Raw genomic sequence first — 25,549 nt, forward strand, 5'->3', positions numbered from 1 at the left:
AGCAATCTCACTCCTGGGCATGTATCTGGAGAAAACTCTAATTCTAAAATATAGACGCACCCCGATGTTCACAGCAGCACTGTTTACAATAGCCAAGACATGGAAGCAACCTAAATAGCCATCAACAGATGACTGGATAAAGAAGATGTGGCACGTATACATATATATGGACCATTTAAAAATGTGGACCATTTTTAAAGTCTTTATCGAATCTGTTACAATATTGTTTCTGTTTTCTGTTTTGTTTTGTTTGGCCAGGAGGCATGTGGGATCTTAGCTTCCCAACCAGAGGTCGAACCCACACCCCCTGCGTTGGAGGACGAAGTCTTAACCACTGGACAGCCAGTCCCTAACAAATTCTTTTAAATAAAATCATCAGTGAGTATCTAAGACAGGAAACGCACTCAGCAGTGAAAGGAAGCTGAGAAACAGGGAATAGTTGGAAGGAGAGGTGGGGTTGGGGAGTCATTAAAGATGAGAGACTCTAAGCACATGTGTGGAGTGACTGAGAGACTCTAAGCCCATGTGTGGAGTGACTGATACTGCAGGAGAGAAGGAGGGGGTCACTGCAAGGGCAACCCTCCATCCCTGCTCAGGGCTCTGGCTCTTCTCCATTTTAAGAGCCCCAATCCTGCATATCCCACTCAACAGAACAAAAGTCCTACAGCTAAAAGACTCCAGTGCTCCGAGAAACCAGTTTAGCACTGACTCTCAATCATATCCGTGGATTCTGACCTTCTAAATCAAGGGACCTTTCAAAGCATCCTTTCTAAACATGCAGAACGTGAACAGTTCTGCTAAATTAGATTTTCTCCATTTCTCCCTTACATCTCTAAGCTTCAGCCTCCTGTGCTACTGAAGATAACATGAACCAGTCTGGTGGGTGGCTGTGAAGAATGAGTACAAAATGCTTCACATAGTTTTTGGTATACAGGTGGTGCTCAGTGCAGGTAAAAATTGACACTGTTATTATATCATTATTGTTAGTATTGTTATTAATAACATCAAGTTCATATATACCTGTTTCACACCTGCTGCCTGAAAATCCTGGCTGACATTTACAACTGTATGAGTTTAATTCATCCACACAGGTGGCCTGATTTCTACAGGGGTTAGACTGACATTCGTTGATGTTCAAATCACAGTGTGACCCTGTGAAGCCCACTGCACACTGGCACCTGAAAGAAAACAAACTATTGTAACAGAATAGCTGCAGAAAGGGCGTTAGAAGCAGTGTCCAGTGACAACATTGTCTCAAAAGACTCTGAAAAGCTGAAGTGTTATTATGATCTCTCTTATATGTGGAATCTAAATATATGTGAATACACACACACACACACACACACACACACACACACACACACACACACACACACACACACACACACACACACACACACACACACACACACACACACACACACACACACACACACACACACACACCCCAAGCTTACAGAACATAAGCCAGAGACAGGGGGTGCGAGGTGGGAGAAATAGGTGAATCCTTTTTGTTTTTCTTTTTTTTCAGTTTAACTAAATTGAATTTTTTTAAAACCCTGAAATGCTGAAACATATTTTCCCCATTAAAACAGCGTTTTAACTGTTACTTTTTTAGTTCATTCAAACAAACCTATTTAAGACAACGTATATTTGAGATATTGTAGTAGCAAAAATAGAGTATAAAGCAGTTCTGGTCAAGGTGAAGTATTATTCATACATTGGGAATTTCTCTCCCCACAGAAGTGCTAGAAAAAATAAAAATTCACATATGTTAATCCAATCTTTATAACAATGAGGTACTTTACAGATGAGTAAACCGTGGCTCAGAGAGGTTAATTTGCCTGAGTCCTCTTTTTACTAAGTGGTGGAGGAGGACTCTGACCTCAGTCTAGTGGCTTATTCTTAATCAGTATGCCATACAGTCTCTGTGGTATGCAACAAACGATTTAAACCCCTCAGAATGGAGTACACATCTAATGATGTCAAATGTTGACGAAGGTGTCATGAAATGGGAAATCTCAGTGAGTAGAACTATCATTTGGCAATGTCAAGGCAAGTGGAGAGTCTGTATTCCCAGAACCCTGTATGTCCATTTCTAGTATGAACTCTAGGAGATTACTGCCCAGGTGCACAAGGACACATATAACAAATGTTCACAACAGCATCATTCTACACGTTCATGGAGAAGTGAATGGGAAAATAAACCATGGTATAATCACTCAGTGGAATACTAATCAGCAGCTGAAATGAACAAACTAGAGCCAAATATATCAGTCTTGAAAATACATAGTATTGAGTGAAAAAACAAAACCCCCAATACAAAAGGATATATGTACATATAATATGATACCACTTAATGTAACATGTAAAACTATACTATATGCTGTTTATGAAGTCATATACATAGTAAAACATAAAGTCTGAATGAGAAAGATAAACCAACTTCAGGACCCTGATTACTATCGGGGAAGAAGAGAAATATGTGTGGGTGTTGTGCATGTGTGTGTGTATGTGTGCATATTTGGAGGGACTCCAAATCTATCTTTAGAATTTGATTTTTTAAAAACAAAAGATATGGGCTTCCCTGGTGGCGCAGTGGTTGAGAGTCCTCCTGCCGATGCAGGGGTCATGGGTTTGTGCCCCGGTCCAGGAAGATCCCACATGCCGCGGAGCGGCTAGGCCCATGAGCCATGGCCGCTGAGCCTGTGCGTCCAGAGCCTGGGCTCCACAACGGGAGAGGCCACAACAGTGAGAGGCCCGCGTACCGCAAAAAAAAAAAAAAAAAAAAAAAAAAAGATATAAATCAAATATGGCAAAAGGCTAAGGTTTGATAATTACTGTGATGAGTGTATGACTTTTATTATTCTTTGTAATTTTCTGTATGTCTGAAATATTTTTAATTAAAAAGGAACTGCCCAATAAATGTAGTTAATATTGTTACCAGCATGTTTAGATGGGGACCTCTTTCATATTGGCAATAATATGAATAAATGGTATTTGGGGGTTTAAAAGAAAATCTCAGTTGGAATTGGCATGTATCTTTATGGAGTTCTGTGTAGTTGAGGGTAAATCTATTTTGGCTAGAATTTCACTCATCTTTATATGCACATGTGTGATATCATTATGGCAGTTCAATATATTTGTCTATGAAACAGATTCACTTTGGTGGCAACTAACATTCCTTTTGAATTAGAAGGGTTTACCTTCACCTTTCCTCTAGTTAGGATTTAGACAAATTTGGTATTCATCAATTGTTTTGGACCCTGGGGAGAGTTTGGAACTCTTGCTGTTCATTTGGAAATTTCTCACTGCCTACGGTTAGGGGCTGTATGCCAGAAGATATAAAAAAGCCCACGAAAAGATGATGCTACCCTGCTAAGACCTCATTTCCATGTTAAGAGTGAAAGTCTCACTGGCAGAACTGGCTTCCTATTTCTTCCAGATAGTATCCTAGCTCTGTTAGGGGACAGTAATGGAAGGGGGCTGAACCGGAAAAGTACTGGGAAATGTTGCAACTGGGGTAGAATTCTTTTTTTTTTTTTTTTTTTGCTTTTAACTTTTGAAAACTTATAGAACCAGTTGCTTGTTGAGGGCAATAAAGTTTCCTAAAATTCTGCAAGCAAGACCAGTCTGTCTTTTGCACTGCAGAAGCCACAGATCCTGCAAGAGGAAGGGGATGGAATAGGGCAGACTTGATAGTAATAAAAAAAAAAAAAAGTGTTGGTTTTCAAACTGTTTTCTACTGGCACCCTAAGAGCTGCCTTAGGAAGAAAGAGTCTTTCTCCCCACAAACACCACTATTTTCAACCCCAAAAGCTTAGCTTTTATTGTTTTATTTGTTTACACTCAGATTTCTCCTGAAACAAGGGTTACTAAACTAAAAACAAAAAAGGTTTGAAAACCATGGTTATAGAATGTAGAATGGCGCTGTGACAGTAGAATTGCACAATTCCTATTTTAGCTAGTGGGAAAACTCCAGCTAAAATATAAAACATTTAAGACTGGGTTTTGTACAGTGCCTCTGTATTTGCTTCTGAATAAACGTGCTTTCTTTCATCTTTTATGACTTCCCAAGTATAGAACAGTGGTTTCCAAGTCTGGCTGTGCATCAGAATCACTGGGGAACTTAAAACATATAGGTTGTCTATTTTAAAATTATAGACTTTACTCAAGACTTAGGAAATCAGAACATCAGGTGGTAGGCTGATTCTACCATAGCTTATCCTTGGGCTAGGATTTGGGAAGGGCTGACTTGGAATTCAAAGTAATACTCTGTAAAGACTGCAGAATGACTGAACAGTTAAGATAATAAAAATAGTGAAAGGAGCCAGACTTAGTCTTTTACCTGAAGCTATTGGCACCATCCTTGCAGGTAGCTCCATTTTTGCATGGTTGGCTGAAGCACTCATCCATGTTTATTTCACACCGGCTGCCCAAAAATCCAGGTGGGCACTTGCACAAGAACCCCCCAAGCTGATCTTCACAGACTGCATTATTTAAGCAGGGGCTTGACTGGCATTCATTGACTTCTGTTTCACAGTGTAGGCCTGGGGATGGATGAGGACGAGAACGAGCCCACATGTTAACCCCCTGGGAAAACTGGGATCAAGGTGCTGACTCCTTAGAGCATGCTGCTTCTAAAGGATGGGAATGGAGGCTGCAGAGCCACTGGCCTACCAAACTGGTTTCAGAGCCATTCTTCAACAAGCTCTGGCTTTTCTAAATCATTTTAGGACTGTGTTTTTGAAAATCTGCTCTTTCAACCTTACCTCTTTCTGAAACTAACATTAGCAATGAATATCTAATTGAGATAATGTTAAAAAATGGAACTAGCAAATTTAGTTCAAAATGTTCCTCTGTTTCTTTGACCTTGCCTCTTTCCTTCACTGATCATTTTCTGTTTTGGACTTCTTCTTTATCAGTTAAGTGTAGACAGATAGATATTTTAACTCTATTATTTAGCATCCATTCACAATATGATTTTATATAATTTAACTCCAGTTCCTTCTTCAGTGTTTGTCTTAGCATATAAACTCATGTCTTCTCTCTCTCTTTCTGTCTCTATATACACATATATATATACACACATGTACAGGAACATATTATTTTTTCTGAACTGTTTTAGAGTAAATTGTAGAAATGATGCCCTTTTACCCCTAAATGCTTCAGTGTGAATTTTCTCAAAAATAAGGACTCTCTCTTATGAAATCACAACACAGCTGTAAAATCAGAAAATTAATATTAACTTATATAATATTACATATATACATATATATATATATATATATATATATATATATATATGTAATGTTCGTAAATGTAATGATTTCTGGGGCTTTACAGAACTCTATGACAACTAGGAAGAATGGAAACATCTTACCCATGTATCCTTTCACACACGTGCAGCGATAACCAGCCAAGCCATCAACGCAAGTTCCTTTATTTGAACAAGGACTGGAGCTACACTCATTTATGTTTTCTTCACAGAGTTGACCTGCAAAGAATCATAGAATATTTGAGCTGGAGAAAACTGAAAGGAATTTAAGACTAATTGGTTTTCAAGCAAGTTGTTCAGGTGTAAGAGCAAAACGATTGGAAATCATAGCTAACATGTTTGTGAAAAATTTTGCTCTTTGCCAAATACAATTATTTGCTGAATAATATTCCAATATGTTATATACATGATACCTATCTATTTATCTATCTATGTATCTATATGTATCTATGTATGTATGTATGTATCTATCTACCTACCTACCTATCTCACATTTTCTTTATCCATTCATCCCTTGATTTATACTTAGCTTGTTTCCATATCTTGGCCATTGGCTATTGTGAATAATGCTGCAATGAACATGAAAATACAGATATCTCTTTGAGATAGTGATTTCATTTCCTTTGGATGCATACCCAGATGAGGGATTGCTGGACTGTATGGTAATTCTATTTTTAATATTTTGAGGAACCTCCATGATGTTTTCCATAATGGCTGCACCAATTTACATTCCCACCAACAGTTCACAATGGTCCCCTTTTCTCCATGTCCTTGCCAGCACTGTTATCTCTTATCTTTCTTAATTTTTAATTAATTTTTATTGGAGTATAGTTGATTTACAATGTTGTGTAAGTTTCTACTGTACAGCAAAGTGAATCAGTTATACATATATACACTCTTTTTAGATTCTATTCCCATATAGGTCATTACAGAGTACTGAGTAGAGTTCCTTGTGCTACACAGTAGGTCCTTATTAGTTATCTATTTTAAATATAGTAGTGTTTATATGTCAATCCCAATTTATCCCTCCCCCTCCTTTTCCCTTTGGTAACCGTAAGTTTGTTTTCTACATCTGTGACTCTATTTCTGTTTTGTAAATAGGTTCATTTGTGCCATATTTTTTAGATCCCACATATAAGCAATATCATATGATATCTGTCTTTCTCTTTCTGACTTACTTCACTTAGTACAATAATCTCTAGGTCTATCCATGTCTCTGCAAATAGCATTACTTCATTCTTTTTCATGGCTGAGTAATATTCCATCGTGTGTGTGTGTGTGTGTGTGTGTGTGTGTGTGTGTGTGTGTACACACCGCCCCCACATCTTCTTTATCCATTCCTCTGTCGATGGACATTTATCTTTTGATAATAGCCATTCTAACAGGTGTGAGGTGGTAACTCATTATTTTAAGGATTCCAGGGTTAATATTCTAAGAACGAGAAACTTTGCCCTTACCTGTGTAACCAGATGGGCATTCACAAATGAACTCCCCAACTCGGTCTTTACAAATTCCATTGTTGTAGCATGGCAGTGAGCTGCATTCATCAATGTCTGTTTCACATTTTAAGCCTAAAATGCAAACCAGACACTGAAGGTCAATCAAAGAGCAGATTAACAGAAACAGAACCATGATCATTTAAAGATAATTATCCCAATAATCTGAATTTATAGGGAGTGGTGGTGGTGAAGGAAAGGGCAATATTTGTTAAGAGCTACCATCTAGTTAAGTATTTAATGAAGGTATTAAACAGAGAGCTATCTTAAAGCTCTCTAAACAGCTTTAAGATATCCTTATAAAGATACATAAAAGATAGCAAAAGATCCTAAGTTAGAAGTAGAGGGGTGAAAAGGGAAAGCTGGAAGCATAAAATAGAGCCAGGAATTAGTTTAATTCCAAAGTGAAAAATACAGAGTCATGTATACTTGCTACCAAGGCCACTTGGTGGAGGAGGGGCGGCGGGACTAAATCCTGCCAGATCTCAGCTCATATGTCAGGTATCCTAGAATGGGGTGCATCTTCCCATAGGGTGCACACAGGCTTTCTATGGGCTAGCTCTGCTGAAACCCACGTTCTTCTACACCAGGGGGTCTCAAAGTGTGGTCCCTGGACCAACAGCATCAGTAATCCCCTGGGAATGTGATAGAAATGCAAATTCTCACAACTTCCCTAGACCTACTGAATCAGAAATTCTGAGATGGGGCTCCAGCAATCTGTGTTTTTTTTTTTTTTCTTTTTGCGGTATGCGGGCCTCTCACTGTTGTGGCCTCTCCCGTTGCGGAGCACAGGCTCCGGATGCGCAGGCCCAGCGGCCATGGCTCACGGGCCCAGCCGCTCCGCGGCATATGGGATCCTCCCAGACTGGGGCACGAACCCGTATCCCCTGCATCGGCAGGCGGACTCTCAACCACTGCGCCACCAGGGAGGCCCAATCTGTGTTTTAAGAAGTCCTCCAGATGATTCTGATGCACGTCAAAATTTGAGAATCACTGCCCTATATTATGCTTTTCTCAACCACCTCTCATTTATAAAATTCTAGGACAAGTTCATTATTTCTTGTGGAATGTTGGGACAAAAATTTTTATAAGAATTGAAACACACACACATGCACATATGCACATGTTGAAATAAGTGGAATGCCAACATTCTGTATTTTGTTTTCCAACTTCTCTTTTGCTTATTTTGTGGTGAATTATTTAAATACCACTTTCTCATTAAAAACACTTCATGTTGGTGGCATAAAACTCGAAAAAAATGTAAAAACTGCATTTCTGGAAGAAAACAGGAAACTGTTTTAAATAAACTGCAATTTTTAAGATATAGTTCATTTCTCCTCAAAAATTATATTTCTGGACTGAGCTGGAATTTGAACCAAACTGCAAGAAAACATAATTCTTACATAATTCCTACATAATCAAGTTCAAAGCCATGCTGTTTTTCTAAGCACAGCTTCCAGAAAGAAATAAAGCAACAAATCATGGCCATTCATAAGAACTTCCATTCATGTGAAGCAAATGAGAGAAACTGGAGTTTGTTTAAAAATGTTTATGCTGGACAATCTGTTCTATGTTGAGTGTCATGCATTTAATTTGTGTTAGAATGCAACCTTGGACACGGCCTCTGGAACCGTATTCCAATTTAAATTGTGAGTTATGATGTGACTTTTCATAGAGAAGATGATTCTTTATTCTTCACCCCAAAACGTGCAAAGAAAGCTGTCATTCGTAAGATATGTATGCTTTTTTCACTTATTGGTTTGTCTTGTTCAACCAAACTTTTGTGCAACTATACAGTCTAATGTATCTTACGGCGTTTATTTTTAATGTTTCAAAGTTTGATACTGCAAGTCACAATGATACTGTATGAAAAACACATGAAAATTTGCACTCCTCTGTGTTACCTGTATATCCATGTGGACAGAGACACACATAACCACGTCCAAGTTGTTGGCAGGTTCCACCATTGTGGCAGGGGTTTAAGAAACATTCATGGAAAACCTACCAGTGGCAGAAAAGAAATTTATCAGAGACAAAACACTATTTGTTTCAAAGCAATTCTGAGTAGGGAGTTAGAAGGTTTACATCAGGTTTCGGTTTCCAGGTGAGTCCAGCTGGACGGCTGCCTGCATAACGCTGGTACCTGCCATATATGGGCACAAATGCTATATATTATTCTTGAGTGATGTTCTGATAAACCCAGGCAGTGTTGCTAAATGCTGGCTCCATTTAAGGCATTTAAAAAAGTATACTAAGGACAGGCCCCAACCCAAACCAGCTAAATCAGGAATCTGTGGAAGTGGTATCTGTGCATCATTTTTAAAAGTAAGCCAGTGGATTCTAATATGTCTGTGTCCATTACGTGCAGTTTCAAATATGACTTATGAAGCCCTTATAAGTGAGTATGTTTGGGTGTAGGAAGGTAAAGTAAGAAATATAACTTCATTATCCTCCTTAAAAATACTTAAAGCCAAGGAATTTATTATGACATTGGGCAAGGTGCATTCAGAGTAATGACTGAATCACCCAAAATAATTATTCTTAACTAGTCTTCAAAAAAATAAATGGAAAAGTTTTATGAGTTATGTTTCTTACTTTTTTAAAAACCCACAACTTACTCCAATAAATGATTTTTATTTTTGCTGGCAAAAAATTTAAATAACTTTCATGAAAGTTGAGTAACTCTTCCTGCTAATCGGAAAAGGCCTTTGGTTAATCCAAACGCCCTTACTCAAATGATGGGTTATGCTCATGGTACATGGTACATGTTCATTATTAGCAAATCAAAAGAGTCCCGGGCTTCCCTGGTGGCGCAGTGGTTGAGAGTCCGCCTGCCGATGCAGGGGACATGGGTTCGTGCCCCGGTCCGGGAAGATCCCACATGCCGCGGAGCGGCTGGGCCCGTGAGCCATGGCCGTTGAGCCTGCGCGTCCTGAGCCTGTGCTCCGCAACGGGAGAGGCCACAACAGTGAGAGGCCCGCGTACCACAAAAAAAAAAAAAAAGAGTCCCCACATCCACAATTCTCTGTGCCAGACATTGCTGGGGAAAATTCCCATTTCTGGTACTTAGAACTTCTAATGCTGCATTTTTGGAAAGTTCATTTTATAAGTCAAAAGCAAATGTAATTATTCATTGATAATATTCATGAGTCTTGATTACTTGAAGTTTCAACTCTGGTAGTTTTCCTCTGTGGGACATGTATAATGACAAATTGTTCTCCAAGAATTCCATTAGAGAACATTTTATAAATATAAAATGGACTTGCCTGACTGCTGACTTCATACTTCTTTTTGATATGTCCAGGAGAAGCAACGGGCACTACACTTTCCTCTGCTGCTGAGAAAGTTGAACTAAAACCTAATAAAATTAATGGGAAAACAACTGAAAAACACATTTGTGTATAGTAGATATTACCAATAAATAGACTCTATTTATTTTTTTCTTTTTCTTTTTTTAAAATTGAAGTATGGTTGTTTTACTGGTAATTTCTGCTGTACAGCAAAGTGATTCAGTTATACAAATACATACATTCTTTTAAAAATTCTTTTCCATTATGGTTTATCATAGGATATTGAATATAGTTCCCTGTGCTATACAGTAGGGCCTTGTTTATCCATTCTATATATAACAGCTTACATCTGTTAATCCCAGCCTCCCACTCCACCCCTCCTCCAAAAGCCCCTCCCCCTTGGCAACCACAAGTCTGTTCTCTAGGAGCAGACTCTATTTAAATACCATAGTCAAGATTCTGATTCTCAGAGTGGGCAAAGCCACATATATTTTGTTTCAGTAATATAAAGAGAGCGTAGAGATGGATGGAATTATGTCATTAAATTCTAGGGCTTCCCTGGTGGCGCAGTGGTTGAGAGTCTGCCTGCCAATGCAGGGGGCACGGGTTCGAGCCCTGGTCTGGGAAGATCCCACATGCCGCGGAGCAACAGGGCCCGTGAGCCACAACTACTGAGCTTGCGCATCTGGAGCCTGTGCTCCACAACAAGAGAGGCCGTGACGGTGAGAGGCCCGTGCACCGCGATGAAGAGTGGCCCCCACTCGCTGCAACTAGAGAAAGCCCACGCACAGAAACGAAGACCGAACACAGCCAAAAATAAATAAATAAATAAAATTTAAAAATTCTAGACTTTTAGAAATTTGGAATTTATCAAGTTCGACATTCCCAAAATAAGAATCTTTGAGTCACTGTCATCAAAAAGACCTTCAAAAGGATAGTTTAACACATCCAGACACCCAAAGGCACCGAAAATAGTAATATTCAGAATTGAAGCTACCGCAGAGATAAACAAAAGTCTCCAACCCAGGATTACATGAGAAATGAAGTATATCATCTTACTGGAACAATCTGTGATGGATCTGGCACCAGTGATGGTTGTAGTTCCATAAAAGGGACAAGATAAGCAGAAAGACTTCCCTGGATTGGGTTGGTAGTAGTCTTGAGGACATGGATAACAGGGCATTAACCCAGAACGAGAGAACTCTCCTACTGGACAAGGCACTGCAAAAGTAAGAACAAATCATTTGTGCTTCATAGTAGTATACCCTACCTCTAAAAGAAGCGCATTAAACTTTGGTTATAAGAAAGCTAGCACATTGCTAATATTTTCTCTCACACGTACTTAATACCCAGACCATTTTATCACCTAGATAAATGTTTTGTTGTTTCCTTCCCATCTTTAACAACACATAGCAACTCAGTAAAAATCAGAATTGGCCATATAATATTGTGTTATGATTTTTCCACTTAACTTTATATCATAAGCAAATCATTCCCCAAATCATTAAGTAACATGGTGTTTAACAAATGAAAAATATTACATCTCATTGGCAGACCATAATTGATCTCACATTTCCTCTCCTATTGGACACTTAGGTTGTTTCTACTAGTTTGCTATTATAAATAATGCTGACATGAAATTTTCTATATAAATTTTTTAATATAGCTCTGATTATTTCCTTGGGATAACACTTGACTTTGAGTAGTTGAGTAGTTAGAGCTAAAGATATGACAATTTAAAGCCAGAAATATGTCATGCCCAAATCTTTAAATAATGTAATTTACAGTCCCATTGGCAGTGTATGAAATTGCCCTTCTCACTGCATGCTCAGCATTCAAAATGATTATTTAATTTTTTCCTACCTGAAGGTAAAAATGGAATCACGCTGTTATTTTAATTTGCATTTTGATGATAAATGAAGTTGCATTTTTTACGTTTACCAGAAATGTTTATTTCCCCTGTAGAGTTGTCTATTATTTATTGGGGGTCTTTTATTTTTAAAACTTTTAATGTCATTTTGGGTTAGACATGCTTTTCGTAAACAACATGCAGTTGAATATTATCTTTTAACCAAATTGGAAATTCTCTTGCCAAGATTTGGTGGAATATAAGAAAACAGCCCGAAACATAAATTTTGGTTACATTTGGCAGAGGGATAGTGGGGTAGAGTAGCCATGACTAAATCCTTGGGTTGGGGTTTTAGACTGTGACCCATAGACAAATTCAGGTGGAGTGTGTGAACTCGAGTCATTTGGGTGAGCCCTAAAACCATTATAAACTGAGAAAACTACTAAAACTATTAAGACTTGTCTGCATAAAATTAAGTATAGAAGACAGGACACAGGGAAACAGCTACTCAGGATATCAGCATACTTATCATTTAGGTTTTGGATTCTTGATAATAAAAATTAGTATAGCAGAAATAATTACCAATATGGTGAAAAATTTAGAGATACCCTTGAGGCTCAAGGGAGCATGATACTCCAAGTGACGGCATCTCTTTTTTATTGGTATGACAATAAACTAAGTAAATGACAACACATCTGTCGTAATCTCAAGACGCCTTGATCAAATTTCTTAAGCAAAAACAGCCAGGCAAATCTTTTGTAAAAGAGCTCTTTTACGTACCCAACTGACAAAAAGTAGAGGGTTGAATCAAGAGATGGCAGAAGATAACATAGATATTAATGCATATTTAGAAAAAAAAATTTCTGGTGGCTACATTTGTTATATTCAAGAAGAGTTTTAAACTACAAGTATCTTTGTTTCACCAAGAATAAAATAATCTACTCTGTTACTAGATGTAGACAGGGCTTTGCACAAATATATTATAAACCTATAGGAGTGTAAAATGGGTTTTCTGATTCCCAAGTTTCCAAAAATGATTGTCTATTTGGAAAAGGCACCTTCCAAATAGCTAATTAGTTAATTGGAAGCATAAATCTTCCACTGATAAAAGTATAAATTTTCTGTTTGAGAAGATATCTATGAGTGTGCATCATATGCTAGAAATATAAATGCTGTCACTTAAACCCAAGATGCTATAATGAATTAAACTGTTTTTGTCCATATAACTTTTTCCAGTACAATCTTACCCTTAAAAAGAAAAAAAGACTGTGCCCCTAAAAACTGACAGAATTATACTGTCAGTTGTAGCACATAATTATACTATAATTGTCAAAAATTATACTAAGATATAATAGTAATAAAATCTTAAGATTAAAAATCAATTAGCATCTCAAAATAGCAAACATGGTGTTGTGATGTCTATACTTTGCTTTTTGACCTAGAAAGTGTAAAATAAACTTTCATGTGGAAATTAGTTTAAATTACATTCCAAGGGCAGACAGTTGTCATCACAAATATACTTTCTAAGAGTGAATAATCAGCATTTAATATATAATTTATATATGCAGTACATATATATATATACACACACACATATACATACACACACATATAATATATGAATGTATAAACATACACATATACATAATAATAGCACTATCTAGTACACAGGACAGTATTAAATACACCCACATGCATACACACATGACACAGTTCCTAATGGACTAATGTCATAAGAGAAGATGTGAGAAAGTTTCATTTTGAACCTTGGCCAGAGAAACTGTGGTTTCTAAATCAAGACAAATGGAACAAAATTCTTCTCACCTCTTCTACTGTAGAGAAAGAGAAAAAAAGTATTCAAATATGCCAAAAGTGATATCAAAATAGAATTAAAAATAAAGCATTGAAATGACCAGGGAAAAATGTAACCTCACAAGTCTGTCCCCCGATAGTGTAAAGGAATAAATACAGCCTTGGAGTCATTGGTTTCCTATGACAAAGCCAGAAGTCAAAGACTCTTATTCTGAGCCTCCTTTTAACTTCATCCTACAGGGTTGGGCTAAGAAGTGTTATTATCCTGTTCCACAAATAATCTTTCCTTCTATTGGGACCATAGGTAAACAACACCACCACCAAAAACTCATTTGTGGGATTAATTATTTTGATAAAAATCATTTTCAAAAAATGGAAAGTTTCAGACTCTTTTGTAACCAAGGACTCAAGACTATTTAATATCCTAATAAGTGACAATAGGTGAAATGTATAAAGAATGTTACATTATGCTAACATAGTAATAGACTTAAAGATAACTGCTATATTTATTAATGATATTTTAAGTTCAACAGGCCAAAGGAGGCAAAAAGTGGTATGTCAGCAAAAAATAAGATAAACTGTACAACATGCCCATAAAACATAAATCAGTACAGAAAGAGAAAAGAGGAGAAGGAGAGAAAGAAAGAAGGGGAGGGGGAGAGAGGGACAGAAAAGGGGTTGGCTGAAAACTAAGGAAAATATATAAGGGACTGTTTTAGAACTCACACACATTTAAATTTAAAGTAAAAGTAACATGGTGTTTATCCAGCACCACAGGGGAAGGTGCCATTACCAAATATTACCAACTCCTACTCAGGACAAGTAGACTGTGGTTAAACATATGCTAGAAATATTAGCAGAAATGGAACAGTTACCAGAAGCTTAGAGATTTTCTGGGAATTATAATTACTTAATTGCAGTAATTTGCTATTAGAAAACCTCAAGGTTTATTTAGAAGGTTAAAGGATAAAAATTTGTCAACTATGAACTTGTTTCACTGTAAAAATCCTAGTTGCTTTTGTGGTTGGAAGGAAGGAAGGAAGGAAGGAAGGAAGGAAGGAAGGAAGGAGAGAGGGAGGGAGGGAAAGAGGGAGATGGGAGGGAGAGGGAGGGTGGCGGGGAGAGGGGGAGAGGGAGGGAGGGAGGGAGGGAGGGAGAGAGAGAGAGGATTTTTCCCTGCAGACTTTCTTCCATAGTTAGCTTGTATACTGACAAAATAATAGAGTCTTTGGCAGATCTCTTTCAACCATAATGTGAGGTTTTGTTTGACTTTTAATTAAAAAAAAAAAATCCACAGCTGGTATTACACAACACACATGGTTTATGAGTTTCAAATAGGTCCTAGTTAAATTCTCTTCAAATCAGTGAAACATCAGGTTGATGAACTCTGCTCTCCCAATTCCTCAGGTCTAAGAGGCTTTCATCTACTGTGAAATTCTGAGAGTCAAACCGATGGAGCATATAAAACCTATAACTCACAGTATGTATTTCCTGTAGCACTTATGAGGACTACAACTCCCAGGATGCAATGCTGGACACGCCCCATCCCCTCCCTACCACGACACTCAAACATCCTAAGCATTTGTTTTCTAGGACTCTCAGCCTCTAACTGGATGCAGATGTATATATGATTGGGGTACAGTGAGGATGGGATGTGTGTGTGTGTAGCTTGAGGGAATGGGGAACCAGCAGACTGGCTTCTTAAAAACATCACTCACTCAGTAAGGGAAGAGTTTAAACTTTCAGATTGCCACAGACCTTAGGTTTTTCAGTAAGGGTATAAAGAATGGGGAGGACTCACCATTTTTTAAAAAGTCATCTTTTAGCCAGGCATGCTTGTTCTGTTCCCAGTGAGGTAGCAGAGGGAGGCCAACAACTTTTCTTTTTTTGCAAAGTTCCACTGAACTTGCAAAGTCATCGCAGTTTATGGGAGTTTCTGGCAATAGGCTGACCTTGCCTGTCAGACCTAGTTTCACTGTCATTCTAAGTTTTCATCTTTTACTTTTGTTTATGGCTTCCAGTTTTTTCCACTGCTGGAAAACTGGACTTGGTAGGGATGTTAGAACTATTTGAAAAATAGAACTCTAATCTTTATATTTCTATTTAAACCAGTGGTTCTCAATATGTGGTCCCTGGACCAAACAGAATCAGCATCACTTGAGAACTAGTTAGAAATGCAAATTCTCAGGCCCCACACCTGACCTGCTGAATTAAAAACTCTGGGGCTGGGGCCCACCAATCTATGTTTTAACAAACCCTCCATGGTGACATTTGAGAATCAAAATTAGTCATACTTTAGAATCACCTGGGGGAACTTCAGAAGAAAACCAGAAAACTTAAATCAGAATAGCTGGCGGGGGGGCAGAGACTGGGTTTCAGTATTTTTAAAATACTGATGTAAATGTGCAATGATTCTAGTATGCAGCCAGAGTGGATAATCACTCATGAAGATCTTCAAACTGTAGGGAATGAACATTACAATTCAGAGGTTGTCTTTTTAGAGTTTCAAGGAACATTAGATAAGACCTCATTTTATACCCGAGGAATCTAAGTTCCTAGTTCAGATGTATTTCTATCATATCATGTGGCCACATGGTTACAAATGTTGAGGGCTGGGACCAAGTCCTGTGCTTCTTGTGTGCTCCTAACGGTACCAGCACGGTGTTTATATTACACTTAAGTATTGACTGGCCGACTAGAAGGAAACTCTCTATGAAGAGACAGTTATTTACATTCTTTGCATGCAGCAGACATATGGTTTTGCTAAAAAGATTCCACTCCTCCATGGGTAGAACCTAGGAGGCTTGAAAAAAAAAGCGATGTCTAAGACTTAACCTCCACAAGCAGAAATGTCCACGGCTCCTCTCTTCACAGTTGAAGTATTTTCTGGACATACGAGGCATCCCCGGGAACCAAATGCTGGCTGATAGCTGCCCAGTGGACAAGATTCACAGGTCTCAAGCCCATTTGACGAGTAGGTGCCTTGTTTACACTGAGCTAAAACGAAAAATGTAACATGGTTAATAACGATGACATCAGCTGTACAAAATTAGCACTGTGTACAACAGGATTTTCCACATTTTAATTTATTTAGGATAGAATGAGGGTCACGAAGAACTCCAAGCATACATGTCATATTTTAGACTCCCCATACTTCTGTATACTAAGTCTTAGGCTCATTTCCAGTTACTTGTATTATGACCTAGCACGGTGTTCGGTGTTTGACACATAGAAAATGTCGACAGTTTTTGGGTGAAGTTAGAAATCTGCACCTCAGAAAGGCACTCTCGTAAGATCAAGCTGTCACGGGGAAGCTTGTTTTTGTACAAGTTCTCAGCTTGTACACTGTTCTCTTGAGTGACTGAAACAAAACCCCCGACTGAGCCAGAGTCTCATGACTATGCTGGCACCTTTTTTCACTCTAAGTAAGAACTGGCCCTCTTACCTCCTCCCGCCTACAGACACCATTTCATTTGAGGGTTGGCAGAGAGGAAGTAAAAGTAGTCTTAGCAGCAGGCCCAGAGAGGTTAATTAAGGAACTTTCCCAAGCTCATAGCAATGGTTTTGTAGTAGAGCGGGCGTAGGGCCAGATTCCCCAATTCCCAGTGCACTGTCCTTTCCTTCTGCCCTCCTCCTCCGATGACTCTCATTTTCAGCGCCGCTAACATTTTTAGTGCATTTGCAATCACCTAGCACTGCCCTCAAGTTTACATGTGTCATGAAGTACCCACACCTGCATTGGCAACAATAGGCAAGGAGGAACAATTTTGCAATTCCTTCTTTCAGGTGTGTCTTACTGTAACTTTAAATGTGAAAGGAAATGTTTCCATCAGGAATGTTCATTGAGAATAACAGTAACGATATTTTGAAAGGACTGGATATTTTAGTAGCAAGCATAGGTGCATATGGGCCTGTAGTTATTCATTTCCAAGTAAATGGAGAGTGAACCTCATCCTATCAAATATTATTCTAACAAAAAGCAGCCTAATGCTTGCTAAGAGCCATGAAAGTCCTTTCCACCAATTAAAGTGAGATTCAGGAAAACACCCAGGTTCATTGACGAATGTGGATTAGAGTTCCTGACAGTGGAGTCTGACTTAGAGCAATGGACGGTTGCAAAAGGAAAGATAAATGGACTTCTCTAAAGTGAGGGAAACATTTAGGTAACAGTTTGCAATTGAAAGAAAGAAAAAAATCAATTAATGAAATTGCTTTTGGTAATGCTTGTATTTCATCCTATTTGCCATTGAGATTTTATAACTGGAAACAAAATTTAGGCTTCTGGCCAAAATGAGCACTAAGCCCCTACCTTTACATTCCGAGCTACTTCTTGAATGGAGATATTCAGTGTGAGTTCCAGTTGGACAGGGTTTGCACTCAAGTTGCCCTTCTTCATCTTGATAGGAGCCCATCAAGCAGCTTTCACAGCCAGAATTCTCCAGAGAATAGTAGGTTCCCAAAGGGCAATTGACTGAAGAGAAAACAAGCAGGAAACACTGAATATAGTATGGAATGTGCTTTTTCCCTAAGGCATGAGAGTAATAAAGCCTGCTTCCAGATATGATTGTTTATGGGTTAAATTTTACTGCCAGAGGCTTACTCACATGATAAACCTTCCAGAAATGTATTCCTCTAAACCAAGAGTAGATTCTTTTTTTTTTTTTTTGAGAAAATGCAAATTCTTGTTGACCAAGCTTAGTGTTTATATGATGAGGGCTTTGAAGTGTGTGTTAAAGTTCTAATAAACCAGATTATTCTGGAAACACACAGTTCATGGAAGAAGAGGATAAAGCAATAAATATTTAGGTTAATTTGGGGCTTTGAGATATTAAAAATGATTTCATAGCTGTTCTTCTGAATGGTTTCCCTTATGAAATTGAGTGTCCATTATAGCATTATTTCTAGAAATAAAAACAGGCAAAGGTGATGAGCCCAAAACAAGTGAGTTAAGTCGACCCTTGTCTCTGATTGCAGGAATTACTGCCCACTGAAGGCAAGTCTGAGGCATCCTCAGACCCAAAGGCTCCAAGGAAACAGGCCAATTTTAGAACCTTCCTTCCTTGAAGATTTGGCTTACTATTTGGAGGCCTGGAGTGCAGAATTTTGGAGACCAAAGTGGGATGTTAAATTCACTGAAAGGCTGCTATCAAAGTTAGTATTTTTATAGAGAGGACACTTGAAAGAATCACTTGGGTGATTCTGAGGTGTTACGGTATGTAAGAATTACCTGGCAACTTATTAAATTTCAGATTCCAATGCCCTAACCCCAAGGGGTCAGATGCATCCGTTTGGGGATGGGGCCTTAACCAAGCTGCATTTTGAAAGCACTTCAGGGTATAGCTGACACAGGTAGTCTGAAGACCACACTGAGAAATGCAAAATGCTGGCCAAGGCAATTCCTGATTTTCACTCACAGGTTGAGAAAGAAACAAGAGGAGGCTCAGAAAGACAACATTACTGTGCTTTTGATGGGCTGCTTTATCACACTTGTGAAAAACTCCACTGAGCTCTGGGAATAGCAATAAGAACTGTTGAGGAAGGTTTTCCGACCAGGACACAAGAGCCCCAACCTACAGAGAGGTTAACAGAAGACTCATGTCAGTTGGTTCCATGGAGTGTACAGAGTTTGGTCAGAGGAGATCCTGCCCTCTATAAATGATGACTATGGGGCTTCCCTGGTGGCGCAGTGGTTGAGAGTCCGCCTGCCGATGCAGGGGACACGGGTTCGTGCCCCGGTCCAGGAGGGTCCCACATGCCGCGGAGCGGCTGGGCCCGTGAGCCATGGCCGCTGAGCCTGCGCGTCTGGAGCCTGTGCTCCGCAACGGGAGAGGCCACAGCAGTGAGAGGCCCGTGTACCGCAAAAAAAAAAAATGATGACTTATTAGGGAAAGAGACTGGAACTGATCCAGATTGTGACAGTCTAAAATAGGGGTAAAAGCTAAGGGACTCGGGGGAGGGAGAATGGGGAATGGAAGTTTAATGGGTCTGGGGTCTCCTTTCGGGGTGATGAAAATGTTCTGGAATTGTGATAGAGGTGACGGTTGAATGACATTGTGATTGTACTAAATACCACTGAATTGTATACTTTAAAACATAAATTTATTTATTTATTTTTGGCTTTGTGGGGTCTTCGTTGCTGTGCACGGGCTTCCTCTAGTTGTGGTGAGTGGGGGCTACTCTTCTCTGCGGTGCACGGGCTTCTCAATGCGGTGGCTTCTCTTGTTGCGGAGCAGGGGCTCTAGGTGCGCAGGCTTCAGTAGTTGTGGCACGTGGGTTCAGTAGTGGTGGCTTGCGGGCTCTAGAGCACAGGCTCAGTAGTTGTGGTGCATGGGCTTAGTTGATCTGTGGCATGTGGGATCTTCCCAGACCAGGGATCGAACCCGTGTCCCCTGCATTGGCAGGCGGATTCTTAACCACTGTGCCACCAGGGAAGTCCCTGAATTGTACACTTTAAAATGGTTCACTTTATGCTATGTGAATTTCATGTTGGCTGCCTGGGTGGGAATCTCGGCTACACCACTTACTGTCTTAAATGGTAAGACTTACTGGGTAAGTTCTTAGCCTCCTTGGCTTCAGTTTTCTCATGTATAAAATGTACTTAATAAGAATGGTACCTCGGGGCTTCCCTGGTGGCGCAGTGGTTGAGAGTCCGCTTGCTGATGCAAGGGACACGGGTTTGTGCCCCGGTCCGGGAAGATCCCACATGCCGCGGAGTGGCTGGGCCCGTGAGCCATGGCTGCTGAGCCTGTGGGTCCAGAGCCTGTGCTCCGCAACGGGAGAGGCCACAGCAGTGAGAGGCCCGCGTACCGCAAAAAAAAAAAAAAAAAAAAAAAAAGAATGGTACCTCATACAGTAGCTAAACAGGATTAAACACATGAGACGTGCTCAGCCAGCACACATGAGTGGTCAGAAAGTATGAGTTTCTGTTATTGGAGTTGCTGCTGAAAGCTGTGAGGTCTAAAGATCTAAAAATAAAACTTAGATTTGAGTCGCTCACCTAAAATAATTTTCTTGTCGTGACCGATAGTGGTTATCTAGACTTTTGAGACACTAAGCATGTAACAATAAGAAAATGTAGCTTTCATCACAATATCCCTTTAGAGTTGTAAAACGACTCTATCCATGTCATTTGACCCAGTAGGCACCAAATATTTTTGATTACAGGGAGAAGTCTTACCACACATACGCCCTCTCAGCATGGAGCCTGGTCTGCAGAAGAGGAAAGCCTTTTCGGTTTCTAAGGAATTGCTGTCAGCTACAAGCATTTCAGATGCAAGATGAAAGGAATACATGGGCTCCTTAGTAAGGGTCCTTTTCAGTCGATTTGTGATAGTTTCCAACGTCTTAATGAGTCGTTGCTGATTTTCCAATTCGAGGGTATCATTTCTGTCATCGGGTAAGGGCACACTAGCTGAGATAAAAACGAAACAAGAGGAAACATAACACACACACATGGTGTTGCAGGAAGCCATTTGTACTGAGTTTTTACCAAAGAGAAATAGCATATTAAAAATCTTCCAGGAAAAATAAACTGAAGCTTAAACACCACTTACTGAACAACTAGTACCTGGAGAATATTAAGAACACCACGATTTGTTTTAATCTCTCTCTCCTACGCTGGATCTACATCACCCTTTTGTGGAGTTCTTCATGATTACATATTAAATTCCTGCAAACTCTCACTTTTTAAAAACACACCGTAGTTCATCATGTCAAGATGAGCACAAAGCAGGGGGCTTGTTGCTATGGGAACTATAAAATACATCTGTGATATTAAGAAAAAAATGACAAAACTTGGTTGATTGTGCTTGCCCTAATTTTCAGTTCCAGGGTCATTTCCTAATAATGATAACAAATAGAAAATTTGAAAAACAGGTCTCCAACCAAGAATTTCCCACTATATTAACCTTTTCAAATAGATAGTCTATCCTTACCTGTGATGTTAAAAATTAACTTAATTTTGTGGTCAGATAATGGGGCACTTCTTTTAATCCGTGAAGATCTGGCTTTGCCAGTGCCCGTGGGTGTTTCTCGCACAGTGTCCAGGAAGTCATCATAAGAGTAATCCAGCCTGTTAGCTGCACCCCAGCCGACAGGTCCTGGACAGTTGGGGCAGAGAGACAAAAGATGTTACAGTTGCACCTTTATCAGCGTTTAGGTTCTAATGTTAGGCCACAAATCAAACTGTCCTTGATCATTGCTTAAATTGCCCATAATATACCATATACAAGGTCTCATCTGTAGTATCATATTGTAGCTTTAGGCGCTTCATATTAAGTTTAGATTACCAATGAATCCCATTAAAAGTATAAAGCAAAGTCTCTGTAGAGCTATACAGGCATTTAAAGCATTCTATCCTTGACCTAATAATAAACTACCTTAACTTTAGAGGAAATGGGAGGAGGTACAGATTTTAATCAATTCCTATTTCCCTTCAGGGTTTGCTCCATTCTTGCTTTTTTATATCAGTGTTATAAACTTAATGCATGTAAACAGATTTCCTTTTGTGAAGATTGTTCAAATATCTGCATATCTGCATTATATTTCAAAGGTGGGGGTAGTTTCTGAGGGCAGCATGTAAGTTAAATGATTACGCAGTTAGGAAACTATGCTGGAGGCAGCATGGCTACACGTGATTCTTTAGATGCCCTCCATATCACTGTGATCAACCACATGGATTCAGACTGTGGCTTCTCATATACGTTGTACGGCTGCACAATCTTAGTCAAGCTCCTTTCATCTCTCTGAATCTCAGTTTCTTTGTGTCTAAACTGAGACAATTGTGCTTACCTCATAGGTTTTGCCTGTGGAATAATTGAGCTAATTTATGCAAACTAGCTTATATTTGACTCATTCTAAAACCTCAGTGATAGTAAATGATATTAATATTGGTCTAGGCATACTGTTGTTGCTTAGTTAGGTGCTTTAAACATCAAATTCTATTTATACAGGCTTGTCCACTTAAGTAAGTTGGGTTTTGAGGGTTTTGTTTTTTTTTTTAGCTTAATTCACGTTTTGGGCCATTAAAAAGAACTGGGCTCAATATTTTTGTTTTTCACTTAAACATTTGTCCCACAAGTGTCATGTAGCCATTATGTTGATAGAAAAAAAAACAGGTTAGCAAAGAGAAAAATATAAAAGATTACTTATAATTCCATCACATGGAAATAATGACCATAACATTTTAGGCAAGAATTTTTTCTATGAATATATAAACACACACAAACACATTTATGCATACATACATATACATATATAGCTAGAATAAAAATAAACATACCGCACTTTTAACAAAACGAGATCATACTATATGTATATTATTTGGTAATCGTTTTTCAAATTTTTTCAAAAATATAATATTTCTGTGTCAAATGGTTTCATAATATTCTCTTCTATAGCTATACTACAAACTAAGCAGGTTTCTATCTTCAGACTTTTAGGTTATTTCAAAATTTTAGAACATCCTTATACATACACATTTCATAAAGTTTAAGACACCATCAATGAGAAGACACATCCCAACTTCAGAGATGCCCAAATGAAAAGTGTACATCTTAGAATTTATAAAATGTGGTACATGTTTGTACATTAGCATGACTTTTATCTTGAGAAATATCCTTAGAAGTGGAATTTCTGGGTCTGAGCATTTTTAATTCTTTAGATACATATCGTCAAATGCCCTTCAATGTCTCCTCTACACACAATATATGAATATGATTTTTTTCCCCTGACACCCTTGCCAATTCTGGGTGTTATGACTCTTATTCAAATTTGTTAATCTGACAGGTCAAAAATGGCATCTCACTTTAGTTTTCATTTGAACTACATGATTATTATAAGATCAAACAATTTTAATATATTTATTGGCCCTTTATTTTCCATACATTATGACTTGCCAAGGTGTTATAACTATTACGCTGATCTTGTGACTCTGTTGTGAGGACACTCAAGGAGGAAGGGTTGTCTCTTAGGATCACTTGTACCACATGCCATCTGGATCCTTCTAGAATGACAAACATCACCCATCTCAAAGCCTCATGATGACAACTGACTCCCTCTGTGTGTATCTCTGCACCCCTGCAACCTACCTCAACAATCTGGGGGTTGAGGGAAACCTGGGTCATGTGTGACAGAAGAGGCATTGTTATTCTAGATGTGCCACTGCCAGCTCCCCTGCCAATGCCACCTTGTGTTTTTCTATCTAAAACTTTAATGTCCAATATGTTCACTGAGAAGCTGTACATATTAGTTAAAATTGGAAAACAACCTAAAGCCTACCAATAGGAAATTGTTTATATAAATTATGGCAAACTGACTCATAAAATAATATGTAGATATTAAAATTGTATTGAAGTATAATATTTATGACATAAAAATGTCCTGAATAAAATCTTACCTAAAAATTCACGTTTACAAAATAGTATGGGTCAGCATACATATGCACGTACAGTTACATATTCATTAATATATTAACAGAGTTATTTCTGGAATTGCAAGTTATCTCAATATCATTCTTTGTTCTTTAGCATTTTTCAAATTTTTGCAATAAACATATATGCACAAATAATATTTTTAGATTTAAAAATCTAAAGCAACTTTCAATGTCACTCAGTGCTGAATCACGAAAAACATGACTAGTGTCAGAAACAAAAAGGATGTCTGCTGTCATGTGAATTAATACTGTCTCAAATAACCTTCTAAGCACTTTATTTATACTTGTACTTCCTCATTTAATCCTTACAATGGCTCTATGAGTTCAGTACTCTTATATACCCAATTTATAGGTGAGAAAATGGAGGCACAGAGAGGTTTGAGAACTTGGGCTCAAGACCACACACCTAGTTGGTGGGGAAGCCAGGATTTGGACCTTACTAGTTGCTTGTAGAGTTCATGTGCTTTAAACACAACACTATTTTGTTATCACTATTATATTTTAAAACATTACTCTGCAAGTTCTGGACAGTTTTATAAGAATGAAATAAAAATAATTACTGGAAAGGACAATTTTGCTAATTGAGAGACACAACTGAAATCTAGAAATCTGAAGACAGTAAGCTAAATGGCCAGATGGACCAGCCAAAAAAAAAATCACACAGCAGACTTTGGAGTAGCTATAATAAAAGTTATATGTCAATTATATCTCAAAAAAAAAAAAAACAAGAAAAAAGTGTTCAGACTCTGCATGAAGAAAACATCAGAATTCCACTTGAAGGTTTATTAGACTTGAATAAATGGCTTTCTTGCAATTTAAGTTAAATGCCATATAAAATTTGCTGTTAGTACTTTATAGTTATTACTATTCTCTTCTAAGATCTCATATGAATATTTGAATTTTACAATCATAATGTGACTTAGTTTTCTTAGCGCTTATCATCCTGAGGCATTTTGGCTAATATTTTGAAAGAATTTATTTGATACCCCAAATGTAATATATTTATAAAGATCATTAAGCACAGTATCAAGTTATCCAGTCATCCTAAAATACTTGATGAATAAATGAATGAAAGATCATTTTTCCAGTTTGCCCCACTCTTCTGGAATGATTTTCTTAGTCTGCAGATCAGTTTTGCCAACTACCCACACTAAATAATTTCATTACCAATTGCAAAGCCATTTTCATACTCATAATTATATTCGAGGCAGTATTTTTTGGTCAGGTCCTCCAGTCTGCAGTCAATGTCATCAGCATCACTACAAAATGATGGGACCTGCAAATAAAAAATGAAGAGGACAAAATGTACTTCACATCTGGGTGTGCCTTGGATAAGCCCTTTGCTCCTCTGGCCTTCACATCTCCATCAGCAGGGGGGAGGGGAGGGCCCTA

At 38.4% G+C, this 25,549-nt stretch overlaps 1 protein-coding gene across 1 annotated transcript in view; it reads right to left on the reverse strand.

The window, feature by feature from the left end:
* Window positions 1-25,549, reverse strand: part of SVEP1 (sushi, von Willebrand factor type A, EGF and pentraxin domain containing 1) — a gene marked incomplete at its 5' end in the record, with an annotated part of 192,261 nt that overhangs the window by 70,333 nt on the left and 96,379 nt on the right. Inside the window, 12 exons of the mRNA XM_082626969.1 lie at window positions 1,021-1,178; window positions 4,349-4,550; window positions 5,384-5,497; window positions 6,736-6,849; window positions 8,679-8,775; window positions 10,041-10,132; window positions 11,124-11,285; window positions 16,561-16,722; window positions 18,035-18,196; window positions 20,903-21,136; window positions 21,660-21,824; window positions 25,325-25,433. Coding sequence (XP_082483095.1) covers window positions 1,021-1,178; window positions 4,349-4,550; window positions 5,384-5,497; window positions 6,736-6,849; window positions 8,679-8,775; window positions 10,041-10,132; window positions 11,124-11,285; window positions 16,561-16,722; window positions 18,035-18,196; window positions 20,903-21,136; window positions 21,660-21,824; window positions 25,325-25,433 — 1,771 coding nt within the window. The remainder of the gene's footprint in view (window positions 1-1,020; window positions 1,179-4,348; window positions 4,551-5,383; window positions 5,498-6,735; window positions 6,850-8,678; window positions 8,776-10,040; window positions 10,133-11,123; window positions 11,286-16,560; window positions 16,723-18,034; window positions 18,197-20,902; window positions 21,137-21,659; window positions 21,825-25,324; window positions 25,434-25,549) is intronic.

Source organism: Mesoplodon mirus, assembly GCF_964341445.2.
Source record: "Mesoplodon mirus genome assembly, chromosome: 1".
Classification (NCBI taxonomy): Eukaryota; Metazoa; Chordata; class Mammalia; order Artiodactyla; family Ziphiidae; genus Mesoplodon; species Mesoplodon mirus.